The sequence below is a fragment of the Trachurus japonicus genome, chromosome 24, assembly GCF_045865225.1.
Source record: "Trachurus japonicus isolate A0001 chromosome 24, Traja_1.0".
Lineage (NCBI taxonomy): Eukaryota > Metazoa > Chordata > Actinopteri > Carangiformes > Carangidae > Trachurus > Trachurus japonicus.
The window spans coordinates 20,254,432-20,268,125 of record NC_140930.1 but is presented as its reverse complement, the minus strand read 5'-3'; the positions used below and the strand labels follow the sequence as shown (position 1 = coordinate 20,268,125).

The 13,694-nt window shown below is 43.2% G+C and overlaps 1 protein-coding gene across 5 annotated transcripts in view; it reads left to right on the top strand.

The window, feature by feature from the left end:
* Window positions 1-13,694, top strand: part of enah (ENAH actin regulator) — a 132,311-nt gene that overhangs the window by 106,694 nt on the left and 11,923 nt on the right. For all 5 annotated transcript variants that reach the window (XM_085770129.1, XM_085770130.1, XM_085770128.1 and 2 more), the window contains 2 exons: window positions 2,478-2,803; window positions 10,225-11,031. In XM_085770129.1, coding sequence (XP_085626255.1) covers window positions 2,478-2,803; window positions 10,225-11,031 — 1,133 coding nt within the window. The remainder of the gene's footprint in view (window positions 1-2,477; window positions 2,804-10,224; window positions 11,032-13,694) is intronic.

Below are 13,694 nucleotides of genomic sequence, written 5' to 3'. Positions count from 1 at the left end.
AATCCTATTTACAATTAGATTAAGAGGTCAATCAGATTCTAAATGTCTCTTGTAAACACCGTACCGGATCCCATTCACCCGGATCTGATTGTGTTTCGGATCGGATCGATTGATAATAATATACATTGGTAAGCTTCATGCCACATGTAAACAGGGATTCGGATGATAAAGTGGATTATTCATTCTGCGCATTTGCGCCATAGTACGTAGGGAAATAGGAAACAGGAAATAGGGAAGTCAAAGCCGGTCAAAACAAAAACAAAGCGAATAAGCAGAAAAATTGTACCGTCTTCTTCTCTCAGCCAAGTATCTCATCAGGATAACTAATTGCTGAGACCGTAGAGTCGCAAATAAATGCAAAAACAACGAAATAACGACGTAGATCCATTGCTACTCTAAGTGTAAACACGGAAGTGCCACTCTTCTTCTCTTGCACCAAGGAAACGTCACTTCCTGTAAGAGGGAACAACCGTTTCCCCATAGACATGTGAAAAAGCAGCATTTTAATCCGCGGTAATTTCTTAGTTTGAATCACTTGTATCTGCTGACAAAGAGCTATAGATTAAAAGACTTAGTACGATAGATAGATAGATAGATAGATAGATAGATAGATAGATAGATAGATAGATAGATAGATAGATAGATAGATAGATAGATAGATAGATAGATAGATAGATAGATAGATGGGAATTAACAGGAATATATGGGAATAAACGGGAATAAATCCAAAATTTACAAAATTGAAGGTTGGCCCTTAATAAGTAATTAGCAATATTTTACTCAACATTCATGTTTTTGTTAAAGTGAAAGAATTGATTGTTCATACAAGAATTAAAACTTGATAAAGTTTTACTCACAAATAAATCTGTTGAAATGTCATGTTTTTTTAATTGTATTATTTTGCATGGATGTCTGCTTATGACAAAACAAAATTTACATTTATGTTTGGATATGATACAGTTTGTTTAAATTACCCCAAATTTCCAGTTAATTCCCATACATTCCCAATAATTCCTATAAATTCCCATAATTCCCAGGGAAAGTTTCCAATTTGAAATATTTCCAAAATTCCCCATCTTAACTTCCCCATGGAAAGTTTCTCGAAATTTACTGGAAATTTTCCGCCTCTTTGCAACCCTAATAATATCTAAAATGTGGTTAATATCCATGTTGTTGCCTCTGGACCTGTTCTCCTACTCCTCTGGTTCTGTTGATGGCCTCACTCAATCGTATGTGTCTCTTTCACATTTTCACACTCACAGCTCACTAATGTGGTGATCTGACTGAGTTATGTACTTTCACCTTGGACAGAATAGAAAGTGAGAAAACACTCACTTCACTCACCTCTGGGAGCAGGTGATCCAGCTCCTCGCCCCCCCACCTCTGGTGTCAGGTCCACTGGTCTCTGCTTCCGACCAAGTCCTCTGAACTTCATGTCTTGTGTTTCAGAGTTCAAAGTTCACACAGTAACATTTCCTCGTGTTAAACTATCTCTGTAATGTTAGACAACATATTTCATCCTGGAGCTGAGATGGAGCGTTCCTCCTTTCCACATCACATGGCATGGAGTTATATAATAGCACAGTATATGCTGTAATTGTAAAATGCCTTTTAGTACAGTCAGTGTAATTTACTGTCTTGGAGATAAGCACTGCTGTGGAGGATGAGGTTCCTCTGTGAGTGTAGGAATCTGTGCTCACAGTCCTGCAGGCATTTTACATTTCATTGAATGTCAGATGTAGTGAGGGAGAAATTCTCTCCATCCCTTCTCAACCGCTCTCTCTCTCTCTTTTATGCTTAAACTCATTCTCACATGCATACACACACACACTCTCACACACATTTTCATTTGTTGCTTACATCTCCCGTTTCCCTCTACCAGCCTCTCTACCTCTGGCCTCTGCTGACACCTAGTGGCCAAACCTCAGTCTACACACTCGATTGCACCCTTAGGAAAAACCTCCCTGAACATATTTTGCACCCTCACTTAAAAAACAAAACTAATCAGAGTTTGTTTGTTTTTTTTAATTATTATTCTTGTATGTCTTCTCCTCTCACACACACAGCTGCTTCTTTGCTACTGAGAGAGAGTGTTCACCCTGGGCAGCTCAATGTTTGTGTTTTTAATAATGCGCCCAAATTTTTTTAGCAAAGCTGGCTGTGGTTACATAACAGCATGGCTATTGTGCCTAAAAGCAATTATTATATAATGACACCCCTTATGTAATGACAACAGGGTCAGAGAGGTTAAGACAGGCCTCACACCAATGGGCTCATTTGGACTAGTTGATGACACTGTGGTTCTGATTCCTCCTCCATCTCTTTCTCTTTCTAACCCTCCTCCTCCTCGGCTGGTGGGTTCCTCCTCTCATTCACACCAGCTCAATCTCGTTGTCAAGTTTGAATGACTTTATTTTTTGCTGTGCACTGTTTTCAGCCCTCTCTCCTTCCTCCTCCTCCTCCTCTCTCCCCCCCAGGCAGCTTCAGGAGCTGCAGCGGCAGAAGGAGATGGAGCGAGAACGTCAGGAGCAGGAGCGCCTGGAGCGGGAGGTGATGGAGCGCGAGCAGGAGCGCGAACGCCAGGAGAGGGAGCGTCAAGAGCAGGAGCGTCTGGAGCGGGAGCATCAGGAGAGGGAGGCGCAGATGGAGAGGGAGCAGCTAGAGCGCGAGCAGCAGGAGCGCGCCGAGCGCGAGCTGATGGAGAGGGAGAAGGCGGAGAGAGAGCGGCTGGAGAGGGAGCAGCAGGAGCAGTTGGACAGAGAGCAGCAGGACTGGGAGAGAGGGAGACGCATCTCTAATGCTGGTGAGTGATGCACACACACACACACACACACACACTCTGACACACATACTGGGTTTGAGTTTCTGAAGGCCAGAGCTCAAACTGAAGATCTAAAGATTCTATAATGTTTCAGTTTGTCCACTTCTAGATTTGGTTTTCATGTGCTCCTATATGAACACATACAGACTGGATGCTCTATCACTTAATGACTATTTGACATCCTAATGAGGGGTTGATTTTTTTCTCCATTGAGATAGTTTTTGGTTTTGAAGTTGTAATGAGGAGGTTTTGATCCCAATTCCACACTGTATACTAAATGTATACACTAAGCAATATTCATACTGTGTATTGCTTAATGTTACAATTCTGGTTTTGCTGTCAGTAATAAATTAAATCAACATACCTATGGCAAACCTAGGGCATTTCCAGTTGTAATCAATGTTCACCTCAGTTATCAGGTCGCCTATGATCAGTTCATTTCATACCATCCATACTCCCAACTGCAGCGTGTTTATATTAGTTTTTGTTCAAGAATCTATCATTTTTTCAATGTTCATTAATGGGCATTTAAATTTCAAAGTTCGCTTTACAATTAAATAAAATCAAAATTTGGACTTACCATGGCTTCCGCATTGTTCCTTTTTGGGTCAGAGAACACAACAGTAGAGGCTTTGAGGCGTTTGTTCTCTGAACCCGGAGAGGAACGATGCGGAAGCCGTGGTAAGCCCAAATTTTGATTTAAAGGGACAACGAGGAGTTTCTAATCGGTTATAAAAAAGTCTCACGTTACTGTGGATGAATCTCCGCTACCCACACTTGTTAATGGGCCCATTTTCGATAAATATATCATTCTGTCTCTATCGTTATTTTGTTATTATTAGTGGTGGCGGAGATGCTGGTCGAGCCAACCAGCGTTTCTTTACTTTCAGTTTCGCAACGAGTCATGAGAATAACGTAGCTGAATCGCCGTTTATGGTCGGAACTACGGTGGTATGTGAACCTCTTTGAACCTCTGACTTTAATTATTGATGAATGAAAACATGAGTCTGTCTTGCGCCGGTCAAAAGAATTTTACGGTGCGCGCGGAGGCTCATAAATGTAGTGTGAAAACGCTTCGCTTTTCCAAAACTCCTCGTTGTCCCTTTAATTTAATTGTAGAGAGAATTTTAAAATTTAAATGATGATCAAAAGGATGTTACTTACGACCACAGAACAATTTTAAAATGAGTCCGGAGCCCATTAATGAACATTGAAACTCATTAGATTCTTCAACAAAAATGAATCTAAACATCCACACGCTGCAGTTGGGAGTATGGATGGTATGAAATGAACTGATAGGTGGCCTGATATCTGGAAATACTCTTTAAGCTGATAGGAAACCATATACACCCAACAGGAAGTCAGTCTTTAACTCTGTGTAGTTCTGTAACTCACCACCATGGTTTGCCACAGCTTGCTCTGTATTTCTGAAGCTGTGATCACTATCATGTTCATATTCCTCTTTGCACTGTGGGACAGACGATGCAAAGAGGAAGGGAACTCAGAGTTTGTTTGTTTTTTGTATGCACACCTGTACACTGACTTCCAGAGTTCCCCTTGTGAATACACATATAGACTAGTTAGTATACAGTGTGGAACTGGGCACAGCTTCCATCTGAAACAGTGAGTTGGACGTCTTGGTAGAAATTGTCAAATGTTGCCAGTTGTTGCTCCAGCAAGGTTCACGTGACACGTCAGCTGAAGAGAGTTTAAATCTTGTCTTTATATCTGTGGGGATGTCAGGTGTATGTGCTACCGATGGAAGCTGAGAGACTGACACCCACTCTAGTGTGACGCTGAGGTGTTTGAAAAGGTCACGGGATGAAGATATTGACTCCTGCTGAGCGGACAGTGACTGTGTGTTTGTGTTGCCTCTCTAAGTCAGTGCTTACAGTGAAGCCCACACTCTGCTCATCTGCCCATAGGGGGGAACAGGAGCTACCAACAGATTGCTGAGCTACTGGGGCAAGAGAGGGGAGTGGGGGGGGGTATGTTGAGTCTTTGCACGTGAGCGTGTAGGCATGAGGCGGGGAGTGAAGAGTGCTGACAACCATCACACCATTCACACATACAAACAAAACTACTGACACATCTGAAAATCTAATGAAGGTGTTGATTTGGTGCAGAGATGTTGTCTCCATGCAGAGCATCTCGAGGTGAGAGGGAACTAGAAAAATGTCTCTGATCATTTTTCTTCTCTTGAACTCAGAATAGCAGAATATTTCATATATGGTAAAAATCTGTAGAGTCTAGTTGACAGATAATAATCCAGCAGCAGAGACACAGCGGAGCCACAGTCTGACCAGAGCTTCAGGTTTGAGTGGTGTGACACTGAGAAGGGGAAGTTCCTACATTTAAGGAGTGGGTCAGTAGGGAGGTCAACGCAGCGTGGCAGGCTTCAGTGCTAGTTAGCCTGTTAGCATATGCATGCATAAACACACACACACACACACACACACACACACATGCAGGCAGACACAGCTCGGTGGTGTTACTCAGAGGCTAAAAATACATCATCAGGGAGAATGCTGGTGAGACCCCCCCAGGGGTGTGTGTGTGTGTGTGTGTGTGTGTGTGTGTGTGTGCGCATAAGCCTATGCGTGTGTGTGTGTGTGCGTACCAAGGCCCCCTAGGAAAAAAGGGGAGGGGTCATTTCACATGTCACATACAATACAATACAACACACAGAACAAACCCACTGGATCTCACAGAAATGCAGGAATGCGCACACACACACACACACACACACGTGCCCACATGCCATGTGTTTGAACATATGTATGAGCCTGAGAGATTTGATCCGAGTGTGTGATGTAACATTTAACCCTTCAGTTGTATGTCTCTCTTACAGGATGTGTGTGTAGTGATGTTTTGTTTTTAATTGATTTATTTTAAAAGGGATAGTTCAACATTTTGGCAAATTGGCCCATTGCCATAATCCCTATAGTCATAGCAGTAGGTTTGTTACCTTTAATTGTCGGTGCAAGCTATTTTTTAGAGGTAAATTCACACAAAACCACTGATGCGTGTTCCTGTCGAGGGCAGTTTTTCATCAAGCAGTCTCTGTATTTACCTCTAAAACAACTCTGTCTGGTAACGTTCTGTTATTATTTCATAGCGTGGTGAATGTGCAGGTCACAACTTGTCCACCAGAGTGTTTTGGAGTTGTTGGATTGTGTATTAGATGAGTTTGATGAGGGAAATCAAGAAATTCCATGAGCCTCCGTAGCGTAGCTCTGTGCAGCTCACGGCTCTGCTCCGCTGTTCTAAAAATAGCTTGCACCGACAATTAAAGGTAACAAACCTACTGCTATGACTATAGGGGTTATGGCAATGGGCCAATTTGCCAAAATGTTGAACTATCCCTTTAAGTTCTCTTAATGAGACCCAGTTTGTGCTTTAGCTGTCTGACAGTGGTTAGTTATGGCATCTTTCTTTTGAAACACTGGACATTGATGAGCACCCACTGACAAAACTGACTCATCCAAGTTGTTTCTCTCTGACTTATTCCAACACTCCAGACGTTAAAATGTCTATAATTATATGTTTCAGCTTGACTGTTTCGACGCCGTGTTCATCATGCTGCACCGTGATGTGAGGCTTCATTCGCACTAATGCATTTTAGTCTCAAAATACATCACTTTTATTAAATTTACAACTGGCATCCAGAGTTTTCAAACCCTTCATAGTGAGACTTTTTCAATGTTTTAGTTAAATTACTCTTGGTTTGGTGTTACCAGGACAAAATTCAACATGGATCATGAACTTTACTGACCATAACTGACTGCTTTTGATGTTCTTCATTAATCATTTCTTCTGCAAAACATTTCTGAAAATGAGTGGATGTACAGTAGCCTGTAACTAAAATTAACCTTATGCAGCATGTTCAGTGTCTATAATTTCTCTAATAAATATATTATGTAAAATGTGAACTGGCTACACATACACACAGGTTGTTTATTATTTTTCCAGTCAAAGGTGGTCCAGTGGATTCACTTGACCTCCAGGTTGTTCTGACTTTTTTTTTTTTTTTGGCTTTTAATGTCCAAGTTTACCTAAAAGTCCAGTTGGTTTGGCAGAGGAGCTTGACTGCACTGTGAGCTTTGTTGTGTTCTCATGTGTGAGCTTTGTTGTGTTCTCATGTGTGAGCTTTGTTGTGTGCATGTGCTCTCCATATTCTCGTGTGCACGTGTCCGGCTGTCCGCATAATTGGTGTGTTCTGGTCGTGTGTTTGTTGTGGAAGAGCGGAGTAAAGCTGGGGCCTCTCAGTCACATGATCAGCCCAGAGCCACAGAGAGAGAGAGAATGAAAGAGGAGCGTGGTGGAATGATGGAGAAGAGGTAATATGGAGAAGAATTGAAAGGGTCAAAGGTCAGGAGAAGTGGAGAAGTGGAGATAAATGGATGAGGAAGGAGACAGTGCAGTGGATAAGTGGAAGAAACCCAGAGGAGGAAACAAAGCATGAGGGGACAATCAGGGTTAGTGAGAAAGAGATGGAGTGTGTGGTGAAGTGGAAAACTAAAAAAAATACTGTGTGTGTGTGTGTGTGTGTGTGTGTGTGTGTGTGTGTGTGTGTGTGTGTGTGTGTTTTCATGTGTGTGTAACTCCAGTTAGAGGATAAACACCATCTGAATGTTCAGCTGGGAGAAGGAGGGGAAAGAAAAGTCACATGGATCCAGAAAAAATGATCAGTGTATCTGTCTCATGACTGATGGTCAGGTGTTCACGTGGATTCCAGTTGTGTGTGTGTGTGTGTGTGTCTTACTGACCCAGCAATGTCGGCTGAAATGTGTCGTGTTTGTGCGTAACGTCTGATTATGTGTGTGTGGATCTGACCTATCAGATCTGTCTGTGAGTAAACGTGTCACTGATGTATGTCAGGTTTCCTGTAATGATGTGAAACTGGATGAGATATCAACAAAAAGGGAAAGAAAAATCTCTTGTTTATTGTGAACAATTTCATCATTCATGAAAGGATAAAACTTTAATAGACATGCTACAACTGATTAAGGGGAGACACTACAGGTAAATAAAAAAAAAATTAGATAACAGATATCACCATGAAACTTCCCAAGTTTATCACTCACATTAAGACAAATATTTTTTGTATTACAAGTTTTGTAAAATTTTATGTTTAAATATGTAAATGAGGCAATATCTAATGAAATATGTGCTAGCATACATTTCCAGAACCGATATCTGAAAAATGGATAAAGCCCCTTTCAAAATTCTTACATATCTACATAGAGTCATAAGTTTTTACAGAGGGGATTTTGGATATCTCTTTTTATCACTTTGTAAATGAGAAAATACTGTCACCAGCCCTAAAAAATGTTGCCATGTTTTTAGGAATAAAATGTTGTATAAATCAGGCTTTGAATGACATATCAACAATCCCCTCTGTGAAAACCTTCAGAATATAGACAGGAATAAAACTGGAAGGTTTGGTGTCTCTAAGTGCTGCTGAAGTGGAGATTTCGGGCCCAGAGTCTGAGGAAAAACTAATTTTGAGAAAACGGCCTTTAAAGGAGAATTCCGGTCATTTTTGACCCCTAAATTGTTGTCCTGATTCCTTGTTGTGATGATTTCTTTACAAAAATAAATGGTGGAGCAGTGCAATGGTAAAGTCCAACATATCTCTTTCAGAGTTTGGCTATCTGAGGTGAGTGATTACATGCAAAAACACAAAGTTTATACTGTTTATACTGTACACTATGAGTTTAGTGGTGTGTCATAAAGATTCCAGTCATGTACCATAGATAGTTGATTGTTTTATGAGTGTTTGTTGTGGTTGAAAGAATTGCCCTCATACTTTAGCGTTGTTGCTATCGCTAGCGCCGTCTAGCCATGATGGTGTAACTCTGGTTTGCCTGCATCAATTTTAGTCGCGTGTTTTGCTCCCCCCAACACTGGGTGACCATCAAGACAACGATTTAGGGGTCAAAAATGACCGGAATTCTCCTTTAAGACTTGCACTGTAAAATTCCATAGATTGTTAATGTAAATAATACTTATACGATTGGTTGCTGATACAAAGGAAATGGCCGTTTTTGGAGCCATTGTTCACCCCTCCCCCACACACACACACACACACACACACACACATACACATACATACAGAAAACATATGGCATGCCTGTGCAGCAGTAGGTCAGCTTACACTCAGCACCAAAGTCACATACACATACACAGACAGTGGAGGTAATTACTTAGAGAGGGCCCCGCTCAGCCGGAGGTGAGATTTAAGACACAGTCACCATGGTTAGAGTAGATTATATTAATGAGTAGGGCTTTGACATTTGCCCAAAAAATCATATTCGAACTTCGTTTGTTTATTAATATTAATATTCAAATATATTCAAATATTTATTGATAATGTTTATGATGTCAAAGCCCTATTAATGAGTGGGTCCCTATACAGCCCTTTACACAGAAGATACAGTAGACGGCTGTAGTCTCTTGTCTACAGTTTAGAACCGACCTGGACATTTCCAGTAGTAGAAGATGAGAAGAGGACGCTCATCACTCATTCATATGAGGAGGTAGACATCAGGACAGTAATAAGCTGATCTGAGCTTATCAGAGAATATTGTAGTGTGGCCTATGTCTCAGTCCAAAAAGACAACAAGACGATAAAAAGACGACGTCACGTCACGTAACAGAAGATCGTGCTGCTGTGGTCTTATCTCTCTGATGGGCGAGGTGAAGCTAGTGATCAGGAAATAAAGCAGACATGGCATTAAAGAGGAGCGGGGGTTGGGCTGTGATGTGACGTCTATAGCATTGATCAAAGTATTGTGTACTATAAATCATCTGCTCACTGCTGCATTCACATGGAGATGACGGGCTGTTTCCCTGAGGCTCAGGTTGATTCTGGGGCGGAGTGGTGCATGATGGGTCTTTTGGTTAAAAGTCTGTATATGACTTGATGACACTGGAAACTCTTCAGTGGGTGTGTGCTATATGGTAAAGCCTGAATTTTCCTCCTCGATTTTTTATTATTTCCCACTCTTCTCCTGCGAACAGGACTGTGAGAGCTTTGTGTGTGTGTGTGTGTGTGTGTGTGTGTGTCCGTGTCCACAGCGCTAACACCTGTCCACTAACATCAGCCCCAGAGACAACACACCACCTGCAATAAGACGTTTATATCTATATATATATTAGCTCTGTGCTGGTTTTTCCTGCTTCATCTGCCCCCTTCTCTTTTTTCCTCCCTCCCTCCTTCCTTCTCTCTCTCCTGACCTGCTGTCTTTCCCTCCTGTGTGCACAATGGCTGCTTCCTTCCTTGCCTTCTTTCCTTCCTTCTGTCTCCCTCCCCTCCCCGTTCTGTGCTGTCTTTGTCCTTGACCTTGGTTTTGTCCCTTGGCGTGGCGTGGCGTGGCGTGGCGTGGTGTGGCGTTTAGCTTTTGAGAGCACCCTGTACAACCCCACACCTCAGGAGTACGGCAGAACATCCTCTACGCCCGTATCTCCATCCACGCCCAACTACCCGGCTCCCGGGACGCCGCTGTCCCCCTCCTCCGCCACGCCCCCGACCCCCCCGCTCCGCCACTCAGCCTCCCGATTCGCCACCTCGCTCGGTTCTGCCTTCCACCCGGTCCTGCCTCACTACGCCACGGTCCCCAGGCGACAGCCAGCCTTCCCGCAGGCCCCGCCCCCGCCCCCGGCCCCGGCCCCGCCCCCAGCCCCGGCCGCGGCCCCTCCTCCGCCCAAGTCCGTGGTGTGGTCCGCGTGCAGCTTCACCCCCTTGCCTCCGTCGCCCCCCGTCATGATAAGCAGCCCCCCGGGGAAGGCCACCGGTCCGCGGCCGCTCATCCCCATCGCGGCGCCTTCCCCTCTGACGCAGAAGCCGCCCTCGCCGTCCCCCAACGGCCCGCCCATGTTCCCGGCGCCCTCTCCCTTGACCATCTCGCACAGCTACACCCCCAACAGCATCACCTGCCCGACCCCGCCTCCCCCGCCCACCCCGCCTCCCCTCCCCTCCCCTGTAGCCCACTCGTCTCCTTCCTTTGCCTCGTCTTCCCCTTCCTCATCCCAGGCTCCCGGTGTGCCCTCTCCCTCCACAGCGCCCCCTGCTGCTGCAGCCTCTGCCTCTGTCGAGCACCTCTCCCTCCCTGTGGGCCTGGGCCTGTCGGGGCCGGGGGAGCCCAACGCAGCCGCAGGCCCAGAGCCCCACCTGCTTCAGGGGGGCTTCTCCTGTCTGCCCCAGGGTAAGGCCTCCAGTCTGGATTCTGCTCTCTCTTTCTTACTGCCTCTCTCCCATCTTTCTGTCACTTCTTCTGACTCACACACTAACAGTGGGGGAAGGATGGGGGGGGGTTACTGAACACTGTTGGAACTGTTATCAATGAAAATCCAAACAAGTTGACTTTACTTAAAGGTCCCATATTACTGTAAATAAAGGGGCAACGTCCGTGTGCATAATGAAGCAGCTCTAGGTTTTATATTTCTTCTGTGAAGGTATCAAAACCTCAGTCCACACAGAAACCGAGCCTTAAAACTAGCCGTTAGGACTTCTTTAACTTTGTGATGTCACAAAGAAAGCAGTCACCACTCTCAGCCACGTAAGCCCCGCCCACCTAGACCCACCGTCTTACTTTGCAGGATTTGGTTTCTCTAGGTGTTTCCATGAAATCTGCCAACATTTGTACTCAGACACTCAGAAAGCGCTCAGTGATTCTTCAATGACCTGTTTTTGGTGGAGCCTCCGGAGAGAAACTAACCATATAATATGGGACCTTTAACATACAGCGCAATAAACTAAATATCAAAAATTAACTTACGATAAGATAGTGGCAATAAAAACTGACTTTGTTCATTGTTTGAAACATTCAACACCATGCAGTCAAAGCAGCCTGCTCTTACAGTCAGAAGCTGTTGTTGATGTAGATTAGTTGTGAGCTCACCTCCACCCAGGTTCAGGTTAAAGTTCAAACTGATGCATTCTGGGAACTTCAGAAGACACCAGACTCCATCAGGAACATCTCAACATCAATATTTGCATAGGATGAAGACTCAAGAAAGAAAGGAGATAGTATTGAAAGTTAACATGTGTAGGTAGCACTCTCAGTTTACTGGTGAGCAAATTAATTGTTTGCATGATCTGCAAATAACATGTGAAGTGAACTAAAATTAAATAAAGTCGCTCATCAGCATTGAGGAAGTTAAAGCACCGTCCCCAAAGATGACAGATACAGAAATCAGTGCTGGTTTAAAGTGGCTCGTGATTTTTAACTATATTGATTATGTCATTTAGTCACATTGAAATTCAAATGTAAGTAATTGTGATTTAGTTTGTTGACTTAGCCCAAACTCACCAAATGACAGGATATGAAAAACATGGAGCTGGAGGGAGCAGAGGGTGAAGTCTCCTCAGCTTCCGGCAGTCAGCTGTTAAATTCATCCAAACTCATCCAGTGATGGTGGAAACATATTAAACAGAGAACATGGCAGCGTTGTTGCAGAAACATTTCCACATCACCGGTTCACTGCTGAGGAGAGACAGTGCAACGGCATGAGAAACAGCATGGGGGTTGTTTTTCCTCTCTCATGAATTAAGACCTGATCAAACTCAGTGAGTTGAGTGGATTAGCCAATTAGAGGCTGGCAAAGGGAGGTAGTGATAAATAAGGGGGGGGGGGTTCTGGCTAAAAAAATGACCTTGTATTAATACACTGAATTTAAAGATGATTGGACAATAAACTAAGATTGGTTAAGTTATTCAATCAAACTCAATAGTTTTCAGTGTTATTGACTTAAATTGTCCTCAGGCCAACAGTGTTGAAGCGAGCCGACCAGGCTCAGGTTCATTCAGTCTGACTAAGATTTCATCTATTGACTGACTTTGTCCTCACCGGTTCCTTGGTTCAGTCTCTGACATTAACACTGCTGCTGCTGAGGCGTCTCTCAGTGCAGCAGTCACTGCTACACAGGCCTGTCTAACTTCTTTGTCAGTCGTCTCGTACACTTGTGTTACTGTATGTCCATGTGCTTGCTGGCTGATGAAGGTGTCTGGTCACTCGGCATGGCGTCCCGTCCCCTCTGATAGCAGTCTGTTATTGGTGGATACAGATCACTGACTCCAGTCTGTCTCCGAACACTGCATTTCTGACTTGCTGGTTGATTTGTTTTTCTTTTATCATCATTTTTATCATCATTTATCAACTTTTTTTTTTCACTCCTTCCACACTATTTCAGTTCAGCTTCCACCTCAAGTTTTCATTAATAAAATTCTCATTTATTTTAAACAGTGGAAGCCTACCATTAAAATCTATGATAATTATACTTTATCAGTATAACATGCACTCGTCCATCTGTTGGAGATTAGAGGTGTCACTAAATGTCACGCAAAATATCTGCTTTTATTTCTAATTTTGACAATTTCATTTTATATACATATATACAGTATATATATACTGTTGTAAAAAAAATCACTTGTTTCTTATTCACTATTAACACATTTGCCCTGAAGCTCCAGCATAGGCACCGCTGCTTCATTGACCTTTGTCCCGAGGCATTTCTCTTCATTTGCTGAAGGAGGAGCTCCAATGACCTTTGACCTCTGTGATAATTGAAATGATTGGCCTGAAGGGACTGGAATGCTGGTTTTAATATTGATCACATGTTAACATTACCTCATGGATTATCAATCATGGATTTAGTTCTGTGACGAGAAGAAACATACCATCACTCTGATGATGTGACATGAAGTAAACATCTGTTCATTAGTTCATACTTAAACAATGTATGAAAACAGCAAATAAGAGCTTTTATCACATACACACAGATGGTATTGACCAAAACACAACTGCTGCCAAAGTTCCTATGTTAAATGTCTTTGGATAATTGTGTGTGCGTGTGTGTGTGTGTGTGT